This window comes from Heterodontus francisci, chromosome 33 (assembly GCF_036365525.1).
Source record: "Heterodontus francisci isolate sHetFra1 chromosome 33, sHetFra1.hap1, whole genome shotgun sequence".
Classification (NCBI taxonomy): domain Eukaryota; kingdom Metazoa; phylum Chordata; class Chondrichthyes; order Heterodontiformes; family Heterodontidae; genus Heterodontus; species Heterodontus francisci.
Window position 1 is genome coordinate 34,121,270 of NC_090403.1, and position 16,846 is coordinate 34,138,115.

At 45.2% G+C, this 16,846-nt stretch overlaps 1 protein-coding gene across 2 annotated transcripts in view; it reads left to right on the forward strand.

The window, feature by feature from the left end:
- asic2 (acid-sensing (proton-gated) ion channel 2) overlaps window positions 1-16,846 on the forward strand; it is a 460,127-nt gene that overhangs the window by 385,962 nt on the left and 57,319 nt on the right. For both annotated transcript variants that reach the window (XM_068013288.1, XM_068013289.1), the window contains exons 5-6: window positions 9,380-9,530; window positions 11,057-11,113. In XM_068013288.1, the coding sequence (XP_067869389.1) occupies window positions 9,380-9,530; window positions 11,057-11,113 (208 nt within the window). The remainder of the gene's footprint in view (window positions 1-9,379; window positions 9,531-11,056; window positions 11,114-16,846) is intronic.

Here is a 16,846-nt window from a genome sequence, read left to right on the forward strand (position 1 = left end):
CTGATCAAGTGACAAGTAAGAAATCCTTTAAATATTGAAACCTCACACCTGCTTCCTTGCCTAGATGAAAGGCTTTTGCTGACAGGACTTGTTCTGAGAATGTGCTTTCCCTGCTTTGGATGTGATTTCCGCTATTTTGTAGGTCATTTCTACTGCTTTAAAGTCCGATGTGTTTAATTTACACTTCCCAGTTGACAACCTTCAGTGCAGCATGGGTGCAGGTTATACAGCTTTACCTTGGACCTCAGATGAGGAACAAGATGAGCAGCAGCAGATGCAAGTAGCAGCAGGTGCAGCAACAGCCTTCTCCTCATCCACCTGCCATTCCACAGAAGAGAGGGGATGAGCACAGTGCTCCAGCTCATGTGAGGTGATTTCCCCAAAACAGGCTTTACAGTCAGAGGATCAGCTTCTTTGACACAACCGAGCAGCAGTGCCTCAGGAGGCACTGGGTTTTCCGTCAGTTGGTCGCACACATTTGCAGCCTCCTGGAAGGAGACCTCCTGCCCAGTGGACCAGGTGGCCATGCATTGCCAGTGACTGTCAAAGTCACCACAGCCTTTAATGTCTTTGCCTCTAGCTCCTTCTCGGGACTGCAGGTGATATTTGGAGAATCTCATAATCTGCTGCCCTCAAGTGCACCTCACGGATGACTGCTGCCATGTTTACCAGGGTCAGGATTTACATGCGACTTTTAACTGATGATGCCAGTTAGCATGAGCCCCATGACTTTGGGGCTCTAGCTGACTTCCCACAGGTCCAGGGAGTCATTGATTACACAGGTATGGAGATCGAGGCATCCAAATCACCCTGGAATCTTTGTCAACCACAGGGGTTTCCATTCCATCTGTGTTCAGTTTGTCCATTTATGCAGATATTCCTAGGGAGCTGCCATGATTCTTTCATCCTGTGTGAGATCTTCACTCCTTGAAGCAGAGTTCATAGATGGCTCCTTGGAGACAAGGCCTACACTCTGAAGACACAGCTGATGACATAGGAGAAGCCCAGGAGAGGTACAATAGAAGCCACCTGACCACCAGAGCTGTAATAGAACAAGCAATCAGGATGGGTTTTAGCTGCCTCGACAGATATGGGGGTGCACTTCAGTACCAGCCCAGGTATCCAGAATGCTAGAGGACTACTGTGCCTTGCACAACACAGTGCAGCAACGAGAACTGGTGCTCCAGGAGGAGGAAGGTGCCGAACGCACTCTTCTTCAGAAAACGAGGAGGGAGAGCAATATGAGCAGTAGAAGAAGGATTGTGATGTGGCGAGGGCACCAGCAACCATGACATAGCTGTCCAGAATGCCTGGGATGGCCTGATGCAGGCACAGTTCACTTAAATGGAGGCAGAGCACAGAATCCACTGTTCCCACCTGCCCCTCCCCCGCCCCACCCCCCGCCACAATGCCCAGCACAAAGCACTCCCACAATCAACAATTCATCCCTTTCACAGACACCCATTGCTCATCTTTAACTTTTGGTTTATCATTTTTCACAAGGCAGAAGGGTGCTTGGTAGATATCAGGTAAAAATGGACAATACAGAAAAATAGAGCAAGCAAATAGATGTTATCATAAAGAAACATTGAACAGAAAATTAACAATCTAACACTGTCAGAATAGCCATGTGTATAACATTGTGCAACTACACTCTTACTCTTACTTTTCTGACTACCCCCACATAGTGCGACCCCTGTGGCTTCAGCGGGGAGAGAGAGGCAGGCTGCTCATCCCTGCACTGACTGCTCAGATGCTCTTGGATGACTGTGATCTGGAGCCCGAAAGAGCCCCGCCAACATGTGCAGGGGCAGACTCAGCCATCGGGGCTGGAGGCAACATGTAGGGCTCTGAATAAGATGGGGAGGTGCAAGGTTGCAGAAGTGGAAGCACTCAGAGCAGCATCCCTGCTTCCATGTCCGTTTTGTCCATCTTCCCTCTCATGGTCCAACCGCACTTCCCTGTGAGCAATGAGGTGGCGATCACTTTGCTGTACTTCAGTTAGGTGCTGGAGGGCCAAGGCTAGGTTTTCATCAATCCTGTTTAAGGTGGCATTCTGAGTGTACAAGCTTGGATGTCGATATCAGTGCAAAGACCTGAGATATCATGGCACTCATGTTTTAGATGAATTCATCCAATCTCTTTCTGCGCTGTGCGATTGGAAAGGCTGCTGGCAGCTCGCATATTTTTTGCTGCTGCTCCAGAATTATCCTCTTTGTCGATTGTCCTTGAAGCTCAACAACTGTGTCCAGCTGAGCAGACCCTGGAGCATCCTTTGCCCTCCAACATGGAATCTCCATGCTGTCCCTGTCTCCACTACTTGCTGTTGCTCACTTGTGATGTGTGGGACACCATGTGAAAATCCAATGACCTGTCTTGGCGGCCTCACCAGGGTGTGTGTGTGTATCCGAGCTTGTGGATTGTGTGCATGAGTCCTGTGACGGTGCATCCTCAGAATGAGTGACCTCCTCTGAGGACTCTTCATCCTCCTCCTGTACCACCCCATGCAGGATGCTTGAAGGGCCTGTGAGAGATGAAAGACATGTGTCATGCTAACGTGCTATGTTGAAAATTTTTTAATCCACCGGCTGGAGACCTGAATTTTTTTTAAAAGAAATTAAAAAGAAACAGATAAAAGGTGCCTTTGCTAGCAGCTTAAGATGACCACCTAACTTGCAACACTGTATCCTACATTCCAAGGGCTGTGAGGAGGAGATGAAATGTCTGCCCTGTCATAACAAGGACCAAGACCTGGGAAATTTAAGGGAAATGCCTGTTCCCATTAACAAGGTATCAAGACTATCACTTGAACAATAGGACCTTGGTTGTGAGAAAGAAATCCCCAGACATGGGCTGTTTTAGTTGCAAGAAGTACATCACTAACTACCATGCTTGAATCACTGGATGACTGTCATGTGACAAGCCCCCTCCACCATCTGTGTTTTAAGCTGATGTTTCTCTGCAGCAGGCTGACAAGCACTGGACACTGATGAGCAGACCCAAAGGGAGGGGGGGTGGGGTGGGGTGAGTGGGCCTCCTTTCTCTCTCTCTCTCCATTCCAGCTTGCAAACTTCAAACCCTGCCTGCTGACTGACTACCTCTGCTTACTTTGGCTGCAACCAGAGACCCCTTGAAGGAAATCATCCTCATTGCTGTTTCCAAGAGACTCATCGAATCAGCCATCTACCTCTTCAGAAGCCTCATGACCACCAAATTCAGCTTGAAGCCAGCTGAATCACCAAACTCCACAGACTGTATACCTCTTTTGTTCTATGGACTCTAACTCGATCAATCTAAACTCAAGAAAACCTATCTGATTGGTTCTTTTTATGATCAGAGCATGTAAAATAATCAAACACTCACTGAATTGGCAAGTATATCCACTTTTGAAAAAGAATTAAACCTGTTGTGGTCAAACAAGGAGAGGGAAAAGTGGAAGCCCTTCGACCCCTCCTCACCTATCCGTAACACAGGAATTAAAACTGTCAAGGTAAGGAAGTGCTAAGTCAACATATTTCAGTGGCTGCTGACATCAAGTCAACATGAGTGAGTGCTGTATGCCATGTGGCTGTGTGATATTTAATTGTCACCTGGTACCTGGCAGACACCCTCCTTCAATCTCTGATGGCCAGGCATACCAAGACATGGCTTATCTCCAGCACCACCTCCTCTGCAGCTGTCAGTATGGAGATGGTTGAAGGGCCACCTCTGGTTCTCTGTCTTTCCCTGGCGTGCTCTGTCTGTGCTCTCTTCTCCTGCAAGGAGGGAAAGAAGAGACCTCTAAGCATGAGAAAAGGAATGTGTTGAGAGGATGGATGGGCAACATTTGTTGAGGGTCACAGTAAGGGATAGGTGTGACTTTACATTAAGATGGGGATGTGAAGAGGTTCCTGTACAGAGAGGGATGGATGCACCTGCAAGGTAAGTTGGTATGAGGAGTGATGTGCAGGAATAGGTGGGAAGGCAGAGTGAGGGGGATTGTAGTTAGACGCACGTCAGAGTATATTTGAATGTGCCAGGCCACTTACCTTTCCTGCTCGGATTAGGTCTGTATATCTTTTCTGGCAATGAATCCAGGAGTGTGGCACCACACTCAAGTTACTAACTTCCTCAGCAGCTTCCAACCACACTTTCTCATTCTCTGTGGCAAGGCTTCTTTCACCTGTTGGCAGTGTCATACAGACCCCCCACTTGCCAAGAATGAGGCACATTAATTTTGTCATATGAAGATTGATTTGAAAATTGTTGCTGAAATGAAGAAAGGGCGTTTAAAAAAAAATCATCAGGCTCTTGGCTGGAAAGACATTTGCATATTAACAGCCGGTGCTTGGGAGACAAAGGGATTACTTCCCTTATCCAATACAGCCCACAGCATCATCTCTAAAGACGCATCAGTCAAGCATGATGCTGTCATGCAACGTTGTGAGTCCATTGTTGCAGATTCTGGCTCTAAACACCTGCACAATGCTTCAAGTCTCATCCTAGCAAAGTTCCTTTAAATAGTTGAGCTGAAATAGACTGATGAGAATTGTCATCCCCTGAAAGTCAGATGCACATGCAGTAGCTGTGTTAAAAAGCCAATGACAGGTGCGGTTCTGAAACTTCCGGGTTCCCCGTGTGCTGCCAGCGGGTCGGAAAGTTAAAGTCCAGCCCTATGCCAGTGGATTGTTAGCCAACATTGTGTGTTCTGGTCTCTGGAGCTTGAACCAGAACATTCTTCCTCACAGTGAGAGGGTTACCACTGAGCCAAGGCTGGCACACAAGGCTGATGAGGTCATTATTGTGGACTGGTGTTATTGTGAAGCAAGAATCACTGGGAAACACTGCCCAGTTGAAGTGAACTCCACCAACCAAGGGTCTAAATGTACAGAAGAGAAATAAATAATGCTCGGGACAATGCCTTCTCCCTGAAGGAGACTTTGTGAACTAATGTATCCCATTACTGCAGCAATATAGCTCACATGAAGTGTTACAAGAATGAAAACAAATGTCACTGCTTCTGTGCTGGTCAGAAAGAAAATACCTCAGGTCAGGATCGCTTTGTTATGTCAATGTTGGAGGTTGTGAATCAGTGTTTCCTGTCCTGGCCTTTGCCGTAGGGGAGATCTTAGAAACACAGGGTTTTCAGAAGCAGACACCACGGATGAAAAATCTGATTCTCTAGTCAGTTCTCTAAACTTGTCTTGATAAGAACTTAGAGGATTACTGAAACCTTTAAAGAAAAGGCAACAGAAACAATATTGTTGTAGAGAAGACTACAGTGTAGCTGCAATGATTTTATATTATATCACAGAGACTGGTAAAATATGAAGAATGTTGAGACAGGCATCTATATTGGATGAGTGAGAGTGATGACCTCTACATCAGGAATAACACATGACTGTAAGTGTAAAAGCTGTGTGTGGTATTTCATTAATGCCCTAGTTAACATCAGCAAACCCCTACGATAGTGCTGCTGCTCTATACAGCATATTCCAATTAGATTACAGCAGATTGGCTTACTGTGATACAACTCATAACCTGAGGCCTAAGCTGAATATGGTGAAGATGGCACTACGCACTCCAAATTCAATTATTTATGCCAGGTGCCAGATCAGCTTGCTGTGTCTCATAACCTCAGGCTGAAATGTGTATGACCCAACCCATCCTGAGCACTTTGATTGGATTACATATGGCAGGCCAACTTACTGCGCTGCGACTAAAAACCTCAGGCTCCCATAAAGGTCGGCCATGTTGTTAGATGTACAACTTACTTTAGTAAAAATAGCCAGAACCTCCAGAGAATCTGTACAAGATACCATCACCACATTTAGTCTAAACACTATCACGGATATTTTAATATAAAATGAGCCCCAAAGGCTGGGTGAAAGTAAGAAGAAGCCAGAAAGAAGCCAATCAAAACATTTTCGACTTTATTAAAATAAAGTCTAAGCAACTCTCTTTTTTGATTACTTTTTTCTTGCCACAGGCTTATTGGTCGGGTTTGCTGAGTTCTTACATATCTGTGACTAACTAACTTTGTAGCAATCGGTTATTGCATTGTCAAACAGCCTTCTGACACTTAACATTAGAGGTTGTATGGGTCCAGAAGTGAGTTTCGGTTGAGACCAAATCTCTCTTAGGAAAGTAAGTTACTGTGGAAAACATAAAATTGTGACATGAGGTTATGCATTCAACAACAAAATGGTATATAAAATTCAACCTCAGAGATTTTGGGGACTTTCACTGTGATCATCAGAATGATTCATGCATTAGTGTGAGTTGGCTTGTTTATCTCAATTGTCGAACCATAGAACCATAGAAAAATTATGGTACAGAAGGAGCCCATTCAGCCCACCATGTCCATGCCAGCCGAAAAGACTAGCTGCCCAATCTAATCCCACCTTCCAGCACCAGGTCCATAGCCTTGCAGGTTACAGCGCTTCAGGTGCATGTCCAGGTACCTTGTAAAAGAATTGAGGGTTTCTGCCTCCACCACCATTCCTGGCAGTGAATTCCAGACACCCACCACCCTCTGGGTGAAAATGTTTTTCCTCACGGCCCCTCTAATCCTTCTACCAATCACCTTAAATCTGTGCCCCCTGGTAATTGACCTCTCCGCTAGGGGAAACAGGTCCTTCTTGTCTATCTAGGCCCCTCATAATTTTGTACAACTCTATTAAGTCACCCCTCAGCCTCCTCTGTTCTAAGAAAAGCAACACTAGCCTATCCAATCTTTCCTGATAGCTGCAACTTTCGAGCCCTGGCAACATTCTTGTAAATCTCCTCTGTACTCTCTCCAGAGCAATTATGCCTCTTCCTGTAATGTGGTAACCAGAATTATACGCAATACTCCAGCTGTGGCCTAACCAGCATTTTATACAGTTCCAGCATTACATCTCTGCTTTTGAATTCTATACCTCGGCCAATAAAGGAAAGCATTCCATATGCCTTCTTCACCACTTTATCTACTTGTCCTGCCACCTTCAGGGACCTGTGGCCATGCACTCCAAGGTCTGTCACTTCTTATATCCCTCTCAATATCCTCCCGTTTATTGTGTATTCTCTTGCTTTGTTTGCCCTCCCCAAATGCATTACCTCACACTTATCTGGATTGAATTCCATTTGCCACTTTTCTGCCCACTCAACCAAACCATTGATATCTTTCTGGAGTCTACAGCTATCATCTTCACTATCAACTACACGGCCAATTTTGGTGTCATCAGCCAATTTCCCAATCGTGCCTCCCACATTTGTCCAAATCATTAATATATACCACAAACAGCAAGGGACCCAACACTGAGCCATGTGGAATGCCACTAGAAACAGCTTTCCATTCACAAAAACATATGTCAACTACTACCCTTTGTTTCCTGTCCCTGAGCCAATTCTGGATCCAACCTGCCACATTCCCCTGTAACCCATGGGCTTTCATTTTACTGACCAGTCTGCCATGTAGGACCTTGCCTTACTAAAATCCATGTAGACTACATCCACTGCACTATCCTCATCAATCCTTCTTGTTACTTCCTCAAAAAACTCAATTAAGTTAATAAGACACGACCTTCCCTTAACAAATCCATGCTGACTATCCCTGATTAATCTGTGCCTTTCTAAGTGGCAGTTTATCCTGTCCCTCAGAAGAGATTCTAACAATTTACTCACCACCGAGGTCAGACTAACCAGCCTATAATTATTTTGTCTATCCCTCGCACTCTTTTTAAACAATGGTCCAACGTTCGCAGACCTCCAGTCATCTGGTACCTCTCCTGTATCTAGTGAGGATTTGAAGATGATCCTCAGTGTGTCCTCTATTTCCTTCCTTTAACAACCTGGGATGCAATCCACCCAGCCCTGGCGATTTATCCACTTGGTGGAGGCTCAAAGGATAAGCTCTGTACAAAAGCGGGAATGAGAATTTATGAGCAGAATGCAGCTCAGAGCAGGATAATGTCCCTATAAAATCTCAAAAAGGTGTGCTGAGAGAAGCTCAGGCATGTTGTCATTATATGGTATATAACCATCAACAAAATGGTTGTCATTAGTTGGTGTGGAAAGTCACAGCAAAGTCATCCTACTATTCGGCTGTTCATTTATGTGTAATGTCCAGGCTGTTAAATAGTGGCATATAGCACTAGCACACAAAATCATGGCTGTATGAAGCAAGGTATTATGCTTTAATGTACTCATGGCCACCCAGAGTCTATTCCATACAGACAGGCCAACAATGTAGATTTTGTGTTCCCGATCTTTGTAGATCTTTTCTCAACATATGAAAATGAAGGGCAGGAAAACATCTGATGTTCCATCAGGCCTGCCCTACACTCCTCTGGAAGTGGAAATATCTTCTTTCCATCTCCCCATCAAACCCTTTCAGGTCACCCCTCAGCTTCTCTTTTCTAAAGAAAGAAGCCTCAGTCTGTTCAATCTAATTAAGGTGCAGCTCTTAAAGAGTGTATGTTGTTATTCCATATCCCATTAAGTGAACTGTGTTTAAATGTATATGCTAAATTGTATATAGATTGAGTAAGTGGGGAGAAGGCAGAGCAACTAAGCGATTTAGGAGAGTTTATTTACTGATATATAGATAGGTAAATTTAGCAGCAGTTGATAATTAGCACTGAGCTTCTCCTGGTTCTTTTAGTGTCTGTTCCAATGCTCTTTGTATTTCTTTGTGATGTGGTTAGACTGTTAGCTTGATTATCTGGCAGCTTGGTCAAGAACTGTTTGGAAAATGTGGGCTAAACAATTTTATTTTGTCACTGAGCATTAACCCATTTCAAATAAATGGATTTATAGGGGAATTTGTGTTAGCATTGGGAAAATTTAAGTTAACATTTTCTTGCAGTTAAGGTTAAGCGTCGAACAATGTCCTGAACTGTTTTCACAGGCTGAACATAATGTGATTGTTGCTGATTATAATGTGGAAATGTTGAAATTTTTATCTAGCGTCACTTTATACATTGTACTGAATACCACCATGAAGCTCCACAGGTTCTCCATTAAAAGTATAGACAGATGCAAAGGCAGGAGAGTTGAGCATTTTTCAGTTCACAACATGGATGGTTCAAGAGGGTGGGGGGGTGGGTGGTGCAGGGCAATGCAAATCACTGTTCGTTTCGTTTTCCATTCCTGTGTTTGCAGGAGTTACTGGGTGACATTAGAGATTGAAAATTGCTAATGTTTTATTTCTTGAGCTGAAAGTCAACCCTGGGCTTTGACATTATCACTTACCTCCTTCTGCAAGTTAACTAAAGTTAGCAATTTTGTTAAAATTTTTGGAAAATAAATTAGTGCTAAAATGAAACTGTATCAGGTGGATATTGTACTATTGAATTGTGACCCAATTAATTTTAGGATTCTGTTTGAAAGGTTAATGTCTGTATGTTTCTGCTTGTAGCTGATATACCTGCCACCACCTTGGGGAGACTGCCAATCTTCAGCTGTCAACACTGACTTTTTCCCAAGCTATAGCATCACAGCTTGCCGAATAGACTGTGAAACAAGGTACCTAGTGGAGAACTGTAACTGTCGGATGGTGCACATGCCAGGTGAGCAAGAACCCGAGCTCCTGTTCTTACAGTATCAAGGTCTGATGGGAGGCAATCTGGTAGTCAGGAGGTGAATTGAAATAATAATTTAAATTAATGCAGCTTTGCTGGTTGTGTGTTGGAAATTTGGGAGGATCTTTCTCCGCCCAACAAAGTTATTGGTCCAAGTTCCATAGGGTTCAGTCAAATATTTGTTTGTCTTCAAACATTTTGTTCCTTCTGCTCTAGGGGTACAGTCTCACCCACACTGATAGCTCTCGGCTTCTGTATTCAGTGATCATTCTCCGGGTGTGAAACTCCTGTCGTGAATACATAGGAACAGGAGTAGGCCATTCAGTCACTTGATTTCCCCATCAGGAGAAGTAGTTTTTCTGTATTTACTCTATCAAATCCCTTTATCATTTTAAGTACCTTGATCAGATCACCACTCAACCATTCAAACTCAAGGGAATGCAAGCCAAGTTAATGCAATATGATCTTATAATTTAACTTTTTAAGTCTTGGTATCATTTTAGGAAATCTGTATTATACCACTTTTTAGACCAAAATATCTTGTTTGTAGTTCAATGTGCAAAACTGAATGTAGTATCCTAAATGGCGTCTGACCAAGGCCCGGTACCACAGATACATCATTTCCTCACTTTTAAATTCCAACCCCCTTGAGATAAAGCCCAACATTCTATTAGCCTTTTTGGTTACTTTCTGTACCTGTGCACAAGCTTTTAGTGATTTCTGTATATAGACACCCAAATCCCTGTGCTCCTTCACAGCTCCTAGTCTCTCACCATTAAAAAAAATTCCAATTTATCTTTCTCAGATCCAAAGTGGATGACCTTATGTTGAACTCTATCTGCTGTAGTTTTGCCCACGCACTTAGTATGTCTGTGCCTCTTTATAACTTCCTGCTCTCATCTACGCAACTTACTGTGCAAATTTGTTTTTAAAAATCTGTAACTTGTGCTGAAAGTGTTTCAGTTGCTCGGAGTAGTTAATGTTGGAATTGAGTCATCAGATCCAATCCATATATTTTTGGATTCACAAAAACTATACTTTTGCAAGCCATAGTGACCCTGGATCCTTTCATCTCATTAGATGGTGAGACCATAGCAGAGCTAAACACCAAACTTCACTGGGGTTTGAATCTAAAATGACAGTGATTACACAGATTTCAGGAGCGCTGTAAACAGCACTGGGAAGGTTTGAAGCCAAAACTATTGTATCTTTTAAGGGAAAAGTATTTGAAATGAGGGAAGATGCAGAGCTTTAGGGAGAGGGGGGCAATGGGATTAGTTTTGGATTGGTCCAGTAAAGAGCTAACACAGATCTGATGGGAAAACTGGGATCTGCCTGTGCTATAAAAATCTATGGACCTGGACCCATCGAAGAAACTGCACTGTCACAACAAATATCTGAAGGAACGCTTGCTTTATATTTGCTTCTATCTAAAATGATCAGTAATGGACCATGCAATATTCAGAGTTTCATATCACTGTTTTATGATGACTTTCTACTGATTTTCATTACAGGTGATGCCCACTATTGCACCCCTGAACAGTATAAGGAATGTGTAGAGCCCACATTAGGTGAGTTGGTTCTATCTTAGTTTGTCAAACTGGTACACTTACTATTCAACAACAACAACTTGTATTTCTAAAGCATTGATAACATAGTAAAACTTGCAAGACGCTTCACAGGAACGTTAGCAAACAATATTTGGCACTGAGTCACATCCAGAGATATTAGGGCAGATGACCAAAAGCTTGATTAAAGAGATAGGTTTTAAGGAGCACCTTAAAGCAGGAAAGAGAGGAAAAGAGGTGGAGAGATTTAGTGAGGGAATTTTAGAGCTTAGAGTCTTGGCAGTTGAAGGCACAGCTACCAATGGTGAAGTGATTAAAATTTGAATGCTCCTGAGGTTGGAATTGGAGCAGCGTAGATATCTCTGACCGTTATAGGGATGGAGTAGATTACAGAGATAGGAAAGGGCAAGGCCATGAAAGGATTTGAAAACAAGGATGGTAATTTTAAAATCTAGGGAACCAATGTAGGGTCAGCGAGCACAGGAGTAATGGGTGAATGGGACTTGGTGCGAGTTAGGACTCGGGCAGCAGAACTTTGAATGAGCTCAGGTCTACGGAGGGTAGATAGTGGGAGGTCAGCCAAGAGTGCATTTTAATAGTCAAGTTTAGAGCTAACAAAGACATAGATGAGAGTTTCAGCAATAGATGAGCTGAGACAGGGACAGAGTCGGGCAATGTTACAGAGGTGGAAATAGGCAGTCTTAGTGCTGGTGTGGATACGTGGTCGGATGCTCAACTCGGGATCAAGTATGACACCAAGTTTGTGAATAGCCTAGTTCAGCCTCAGATAATTGCCAGGGAGAGGGATGGTGTCGGTAGCTTGGGAACGGAGTTTGTGTTGGGGGCGGAAGATAATTGCATGGGTCTTGCCAGTATTTAGAGGAAGTTTCTGCTCATCCAGTGCTGGATGTTGGACAAGCAGTCTGACAATTTAGAGACAGTGGCGAGGTGGAGAGAGGTAGTGGTGAGATGGAGCTGGGTGTTGTCAGCATGCATGTGGAAACTGACACTAAATTTTCAGATGATGTCACTGAGGGACAGCAAGTAGATGAAAAATAGGAGCGGAGCAAGGATAGATCCTTGGGGGACACCAGAGTTAATGGCGCGGGAGCAGGAAGAGACGCCATTGCAGATGTTTCTGTGGCTATGACTGGATGGATAAGAATGGAACTAGGCAAGTGCAGTCCCATTCAGTTGAATGACTGTGGAGAGACACTGGAGGAGAATGGTGTAGTCAACCATGCCAAAAATTGCAGACAATCAAGAAGGACAAGGACGGATGGTTTACCTTTAGCACAGTCACATAGGACGTCATTTGTGACTTTGATAAGAGCTGTCTCAGTACTCTAGGGCCAGAAAGCTGATTGGAGGAATTCAAACATGGAGTTCCAGGAAAGATGGGCACAAGTTTGGGAGGCAACAACACATTCAAGGACTTTGAAGAGTAAAGGAAGGTTGGAAATGGGGCAGTAGTTTGCAAGGAGGAAGGGGGTCAAGAGTTAATATTTTTGAGGGGAGGGATGATGATGGCAGATTTGAAGGAGTGAGGGACAGAACCTGAGGAAAAAGAACCATCAACAATATCAGCTCACATGGGAGCCAGGAAGGGAAGTTGGCTGGTCAGTAGTTTAGTGGGAATAGGTCTGAGGGAGCGGGTGGTGTGTTTCATGAATAAGATAAGCTCAGAGAGGGCATGAGGGGAGATGGGAGAGAAACCTGAACAAAGAGAAAAAAAGACTTGCATTTATATAGCACTGTTCATTACCACAGGAAGTTCCAAAGCACTTTACAGCCAATGAAGTACTTTTGAAGTGTAGCCATTATTGTAATGTTGCAAACTCAGCAGCCAATTTAGCCACAGCAAGCTCCAGCCAACAGCAATATGATAATGACCAGATCATGTGCTTATGTCATGTTGATTGAAGGATAAATATCGGCCAGGTCACCGGGGATGACAACCCTGCGAGTGTGTATTCAGGACTAAGGCAGGGATGAAACTTAGACAAAGTTTGGCCCGGTGGGCTAGGGGGAGCGAGGGATGCAGCACAGGCAGCTGATTGGATGGTCTTAACCTGAGTGACAAAGAAATCTATGAGCTCTTCATACTTGTTGTTGGAGGGTGGAAGAGACGGGGAGAGGGGTTTAAGAAAGTGGTTTGTAGTAGAGAAAAGAAGTCGGGGGTTATCTTTAACTTCCAGGATGATCCTGGAACATAGGAACAGGAGTAGGCCATAGCCTGTTCTGCCATTCAATAGCATGGCTAATCTGTAATCTAACTCCATGCTCTTGGCTTTGCCACATATCCCTCAATACCTTTGAATAACAAAAATCTGTCAATTTCAGATTTAAAACTTACAACTTACCTTCAAACTTTTATCACCTTTGTGAATAGAAATGCTTTCTAGTTTCACTCGTGAAAGGTCTGGCTCTCATTTTTAGACTATGCCTCCTACTCCTAGACTCTCTAACCAGCAGAAATAGTTTCTCTCTATCGACCCTATCTGGTCCCCTTGAAAACTTTGAATAGTGAGCAGTTTTGGTAGATAGGAGCAGGACCCAATAGTACTTCATGTGGTTCAGACAGATCTGACAGTGTATGGCTAAACCAGTTGTCCACCATTCAAGTCTTGTCCCTTGGACTTAAGAGAGCGGAAATGAGAACCATACCGGGGGAACGACTATTGCGAGGTCAAGGGGGGTAATCCTTAATATGGGTTGAGGAGTTTTTAATAGAGGGAGAGATTAAGGAAGAATAGGAGGAATTGAGTTGGAGGTTGAAATCATTGTGGTTGAGAGTTAGCTCAATGCAGAGACTGAGGGAGGAAAACAGTGAAGATGTCTCAGTGGTAACATTTTTATGGTACTTGGTTGGGTGGTAGAGAGTAAGGATTTTAAATTGGAGGCAAGAGGAGTGGAATAAGGTGAGATGCTTGAAGGAGGAGGAAATGCCAGAGGAGCAGGGGGAACAGACCAAGGTGTGATTTGATGGTAAGAGCTACACCACTAATCTGGACAGGGCAAGTGGGTGAATGGTCTAGCCAGGCAGGGAGGCTTCGTTTAATGGGGAGGTGTCAACCCTCAGTCAGATTTTCATCAAGGCTATAGTGTTGATATAATCATTCACAATGAGCTCATGGATGGCAAGGGCCCTGTTCGCAAGTGAACGGAGATTCTGGAGGGAAATGCAGAGAGGGGCGGTGAGAGCTGATCCACTGGCAGAGTCCACAGGCTCAGCCCTGGGAGGGATGAATTGGACGGGGAGGATATTGGCAAGATTAGACCCCGGGGGTGAGCTGGTCAGGGAGGTCGGTGAGAGTAGGATGGGGCAGTTGATATTGCTTCTCATAAAGAGACCCTTTGGAGGGTGCCAGGAGAGACACAGAGGAAAGCTATAGACTTATATATGAGGAAGTCAAGCTTGGGGTGACGGCAGTAGAGTTGGAAAGGATTTGGGAGGGTATAGTACCCAAGATGGGAGAAATGAAAGGAGGTATGATGACAGGAGAGAGGGGTCTAGGAGAGGTAAAGAGAAAGGAAGTAAAGTAGGGATAGAAAAATAAACAGAAAAAGAATTGATGGGCTCAGGACCGGAGCGGTAGCTAAAATGTGCATGCAAATTGACACAGGGAAAACTCAAGTTACTTAGGCCTGGTTACAGTTGTTAACATACATATAATGTGGTATTCGACAGGGAATACAGTGGAGACAATAGGAGCACGTAAAGCAATGGTGCGATAAAGTTCTTTTAGGTAGGGCGGAGTCGGCATGAAGTATCGACAAAGTGTTGTCCAAGTTCGGAGACAAGTGTGGCAGGCGAGCAAAGTCCAGAAGCTATTTGAGAGATAGAGTATTGGAGGACACATTGATGGAGGTACTTCCATGGGAATGAAGATCCAGGAGGGGCTGAATTTAGAGAGGCTGTTTGGAGCGGGAATGGATGCATTGGGGGGTCAGAGAATAGCATCGGACGCATCCATCCAGAAATTCAACATTGTGACGTCAGTTCCGGATTTGCCCAATGCAAAGGGACTACCATTCAAATTGTAGAACAGTTAGTTATAATACATTTGCGTGCAATTGATCGCAATTCAATGGGGGCTTGGGATTAAGTTAACAACAGGCCGCCCCCACGTGCCTACAGTTTCCTGGCCATTGAAAGATGGTGAGACCGAGGCAGTGCCACAATGGGAAGGCAGCATAAGCAGCTCTGGATAAGGGGAGGGGGGGGAGGAGTGGAGGCCATTGTTGGCCTGCAACGCTGCGCGCTCTGCACGGGTGGGCCTGGTCTCGGGTGGTTGGCACAGGTGGCCACACTGCTGGTCATCTGCACGGGTGGCCATATTGCTGGGTGAGAGAGTTGGTGGGGGGGCCACTCTATTGGGTGACAGGGTTGGCTATCAGCCAGTGGATCAGCTATCCCGCCCCTCTCTGCATCTCCCCCCAGAATCTCCATTCACTTGTGAACAGGGCCCTTGCCATCCATGGCTATCACTGAGGGCCGTCAGGGTGTAAGCCAAGAGGAGCAGCAAAGACAAAGATGTCAAGGACATCTTGCCTCACTGCAAGAACAACATTCTTGAAGCTTACTGATCACTGGGCATGGGTCTCTGTCCCTGTCTTAGTGGACACCTGTGGCCTAATGTAGCGCCTCCGACGGAGGGAGGGTCAGGAGGCAGCTGCACCTGCCTGTGAATCTCCATGACGAGCAGCAGCAGCCTGTCATGCCAAGAAGGGCCACCTGCACCAGAGAATCGGTGAATGGAGTTGCATCAGTTACCTGTGTCCGAATGGCATTGTCAGTGAAGACTACGTCTCTCCAGGGAAGCTGTCGCCCACTTATGCGCCCTGCTGCAGAACATGTTGCAACCTGTGGGATTCTGTGGTCACTCTATGCCAGTTGCCCTGGAGATCACAGTGGCACTTAACTTGTACACATCTGGATCTTTCCAGGAATTCACCAGTGGCATGTGTGGGGTCTCCCAGGCAACAGCCCACCGCTGGATCAAGGAGGTGATCACTGCCCTGTTCAAGAGGTCCAGTGACTATGTGCACTACCAGACTGACCCTGACAGTCAGGCCGAGAGGGTCATCGGATTTGAGGCCATTGCTGGATTCCCTCAGGTGCAAGGTGTGATAGTTTGCACGCTTATGGCCATCAAGGCTCCAACAGACCAGCCGGCTGCCTTCATCAACAGGAAGGACTTCCATTCCATCGATGTGCAACTGGTCTGCGACCACCAAAAGCATTTCCTACAGGTGTGTGCCCGCTTCCTGGGAAACAGCCGTGATGCCTACATACTTCACAGTCCCAGTGCCACAGCTTTTCAGGCCCCCTGCTCGCTTTCAGGGATGGATTCTCGGGGATAAGGGCTACCCATTGAAGACTTGGCTACTCATGCCTGTGAGGAACCCCTGCACTGCAGCAGAAGAGAGGTTTAACACTTGTCACCAGAGTGACCATCGAGCAGGCATTGGGCTGCTGAAGATGAGATTCTGATGCCTCAGTCGATCGGTGGAGCCCTGCAGTATGGCCCAGCGAGGATCTTGTGTAACATTATGTTCTGCTGTGATCTGCACAATCTAGCAATGCAGAGGCTGGAGGCCTTGCCCGAAGAGGACGATTGACCGCCACTCCTCAACCGACAAGGAGGCTAATGAGCTGGCAGCACTGGATGTTTAACCCCATGCACTGGAGGCCAAGCACATTGAGCGAGGGGTCAAGCAAACAAGAGACAT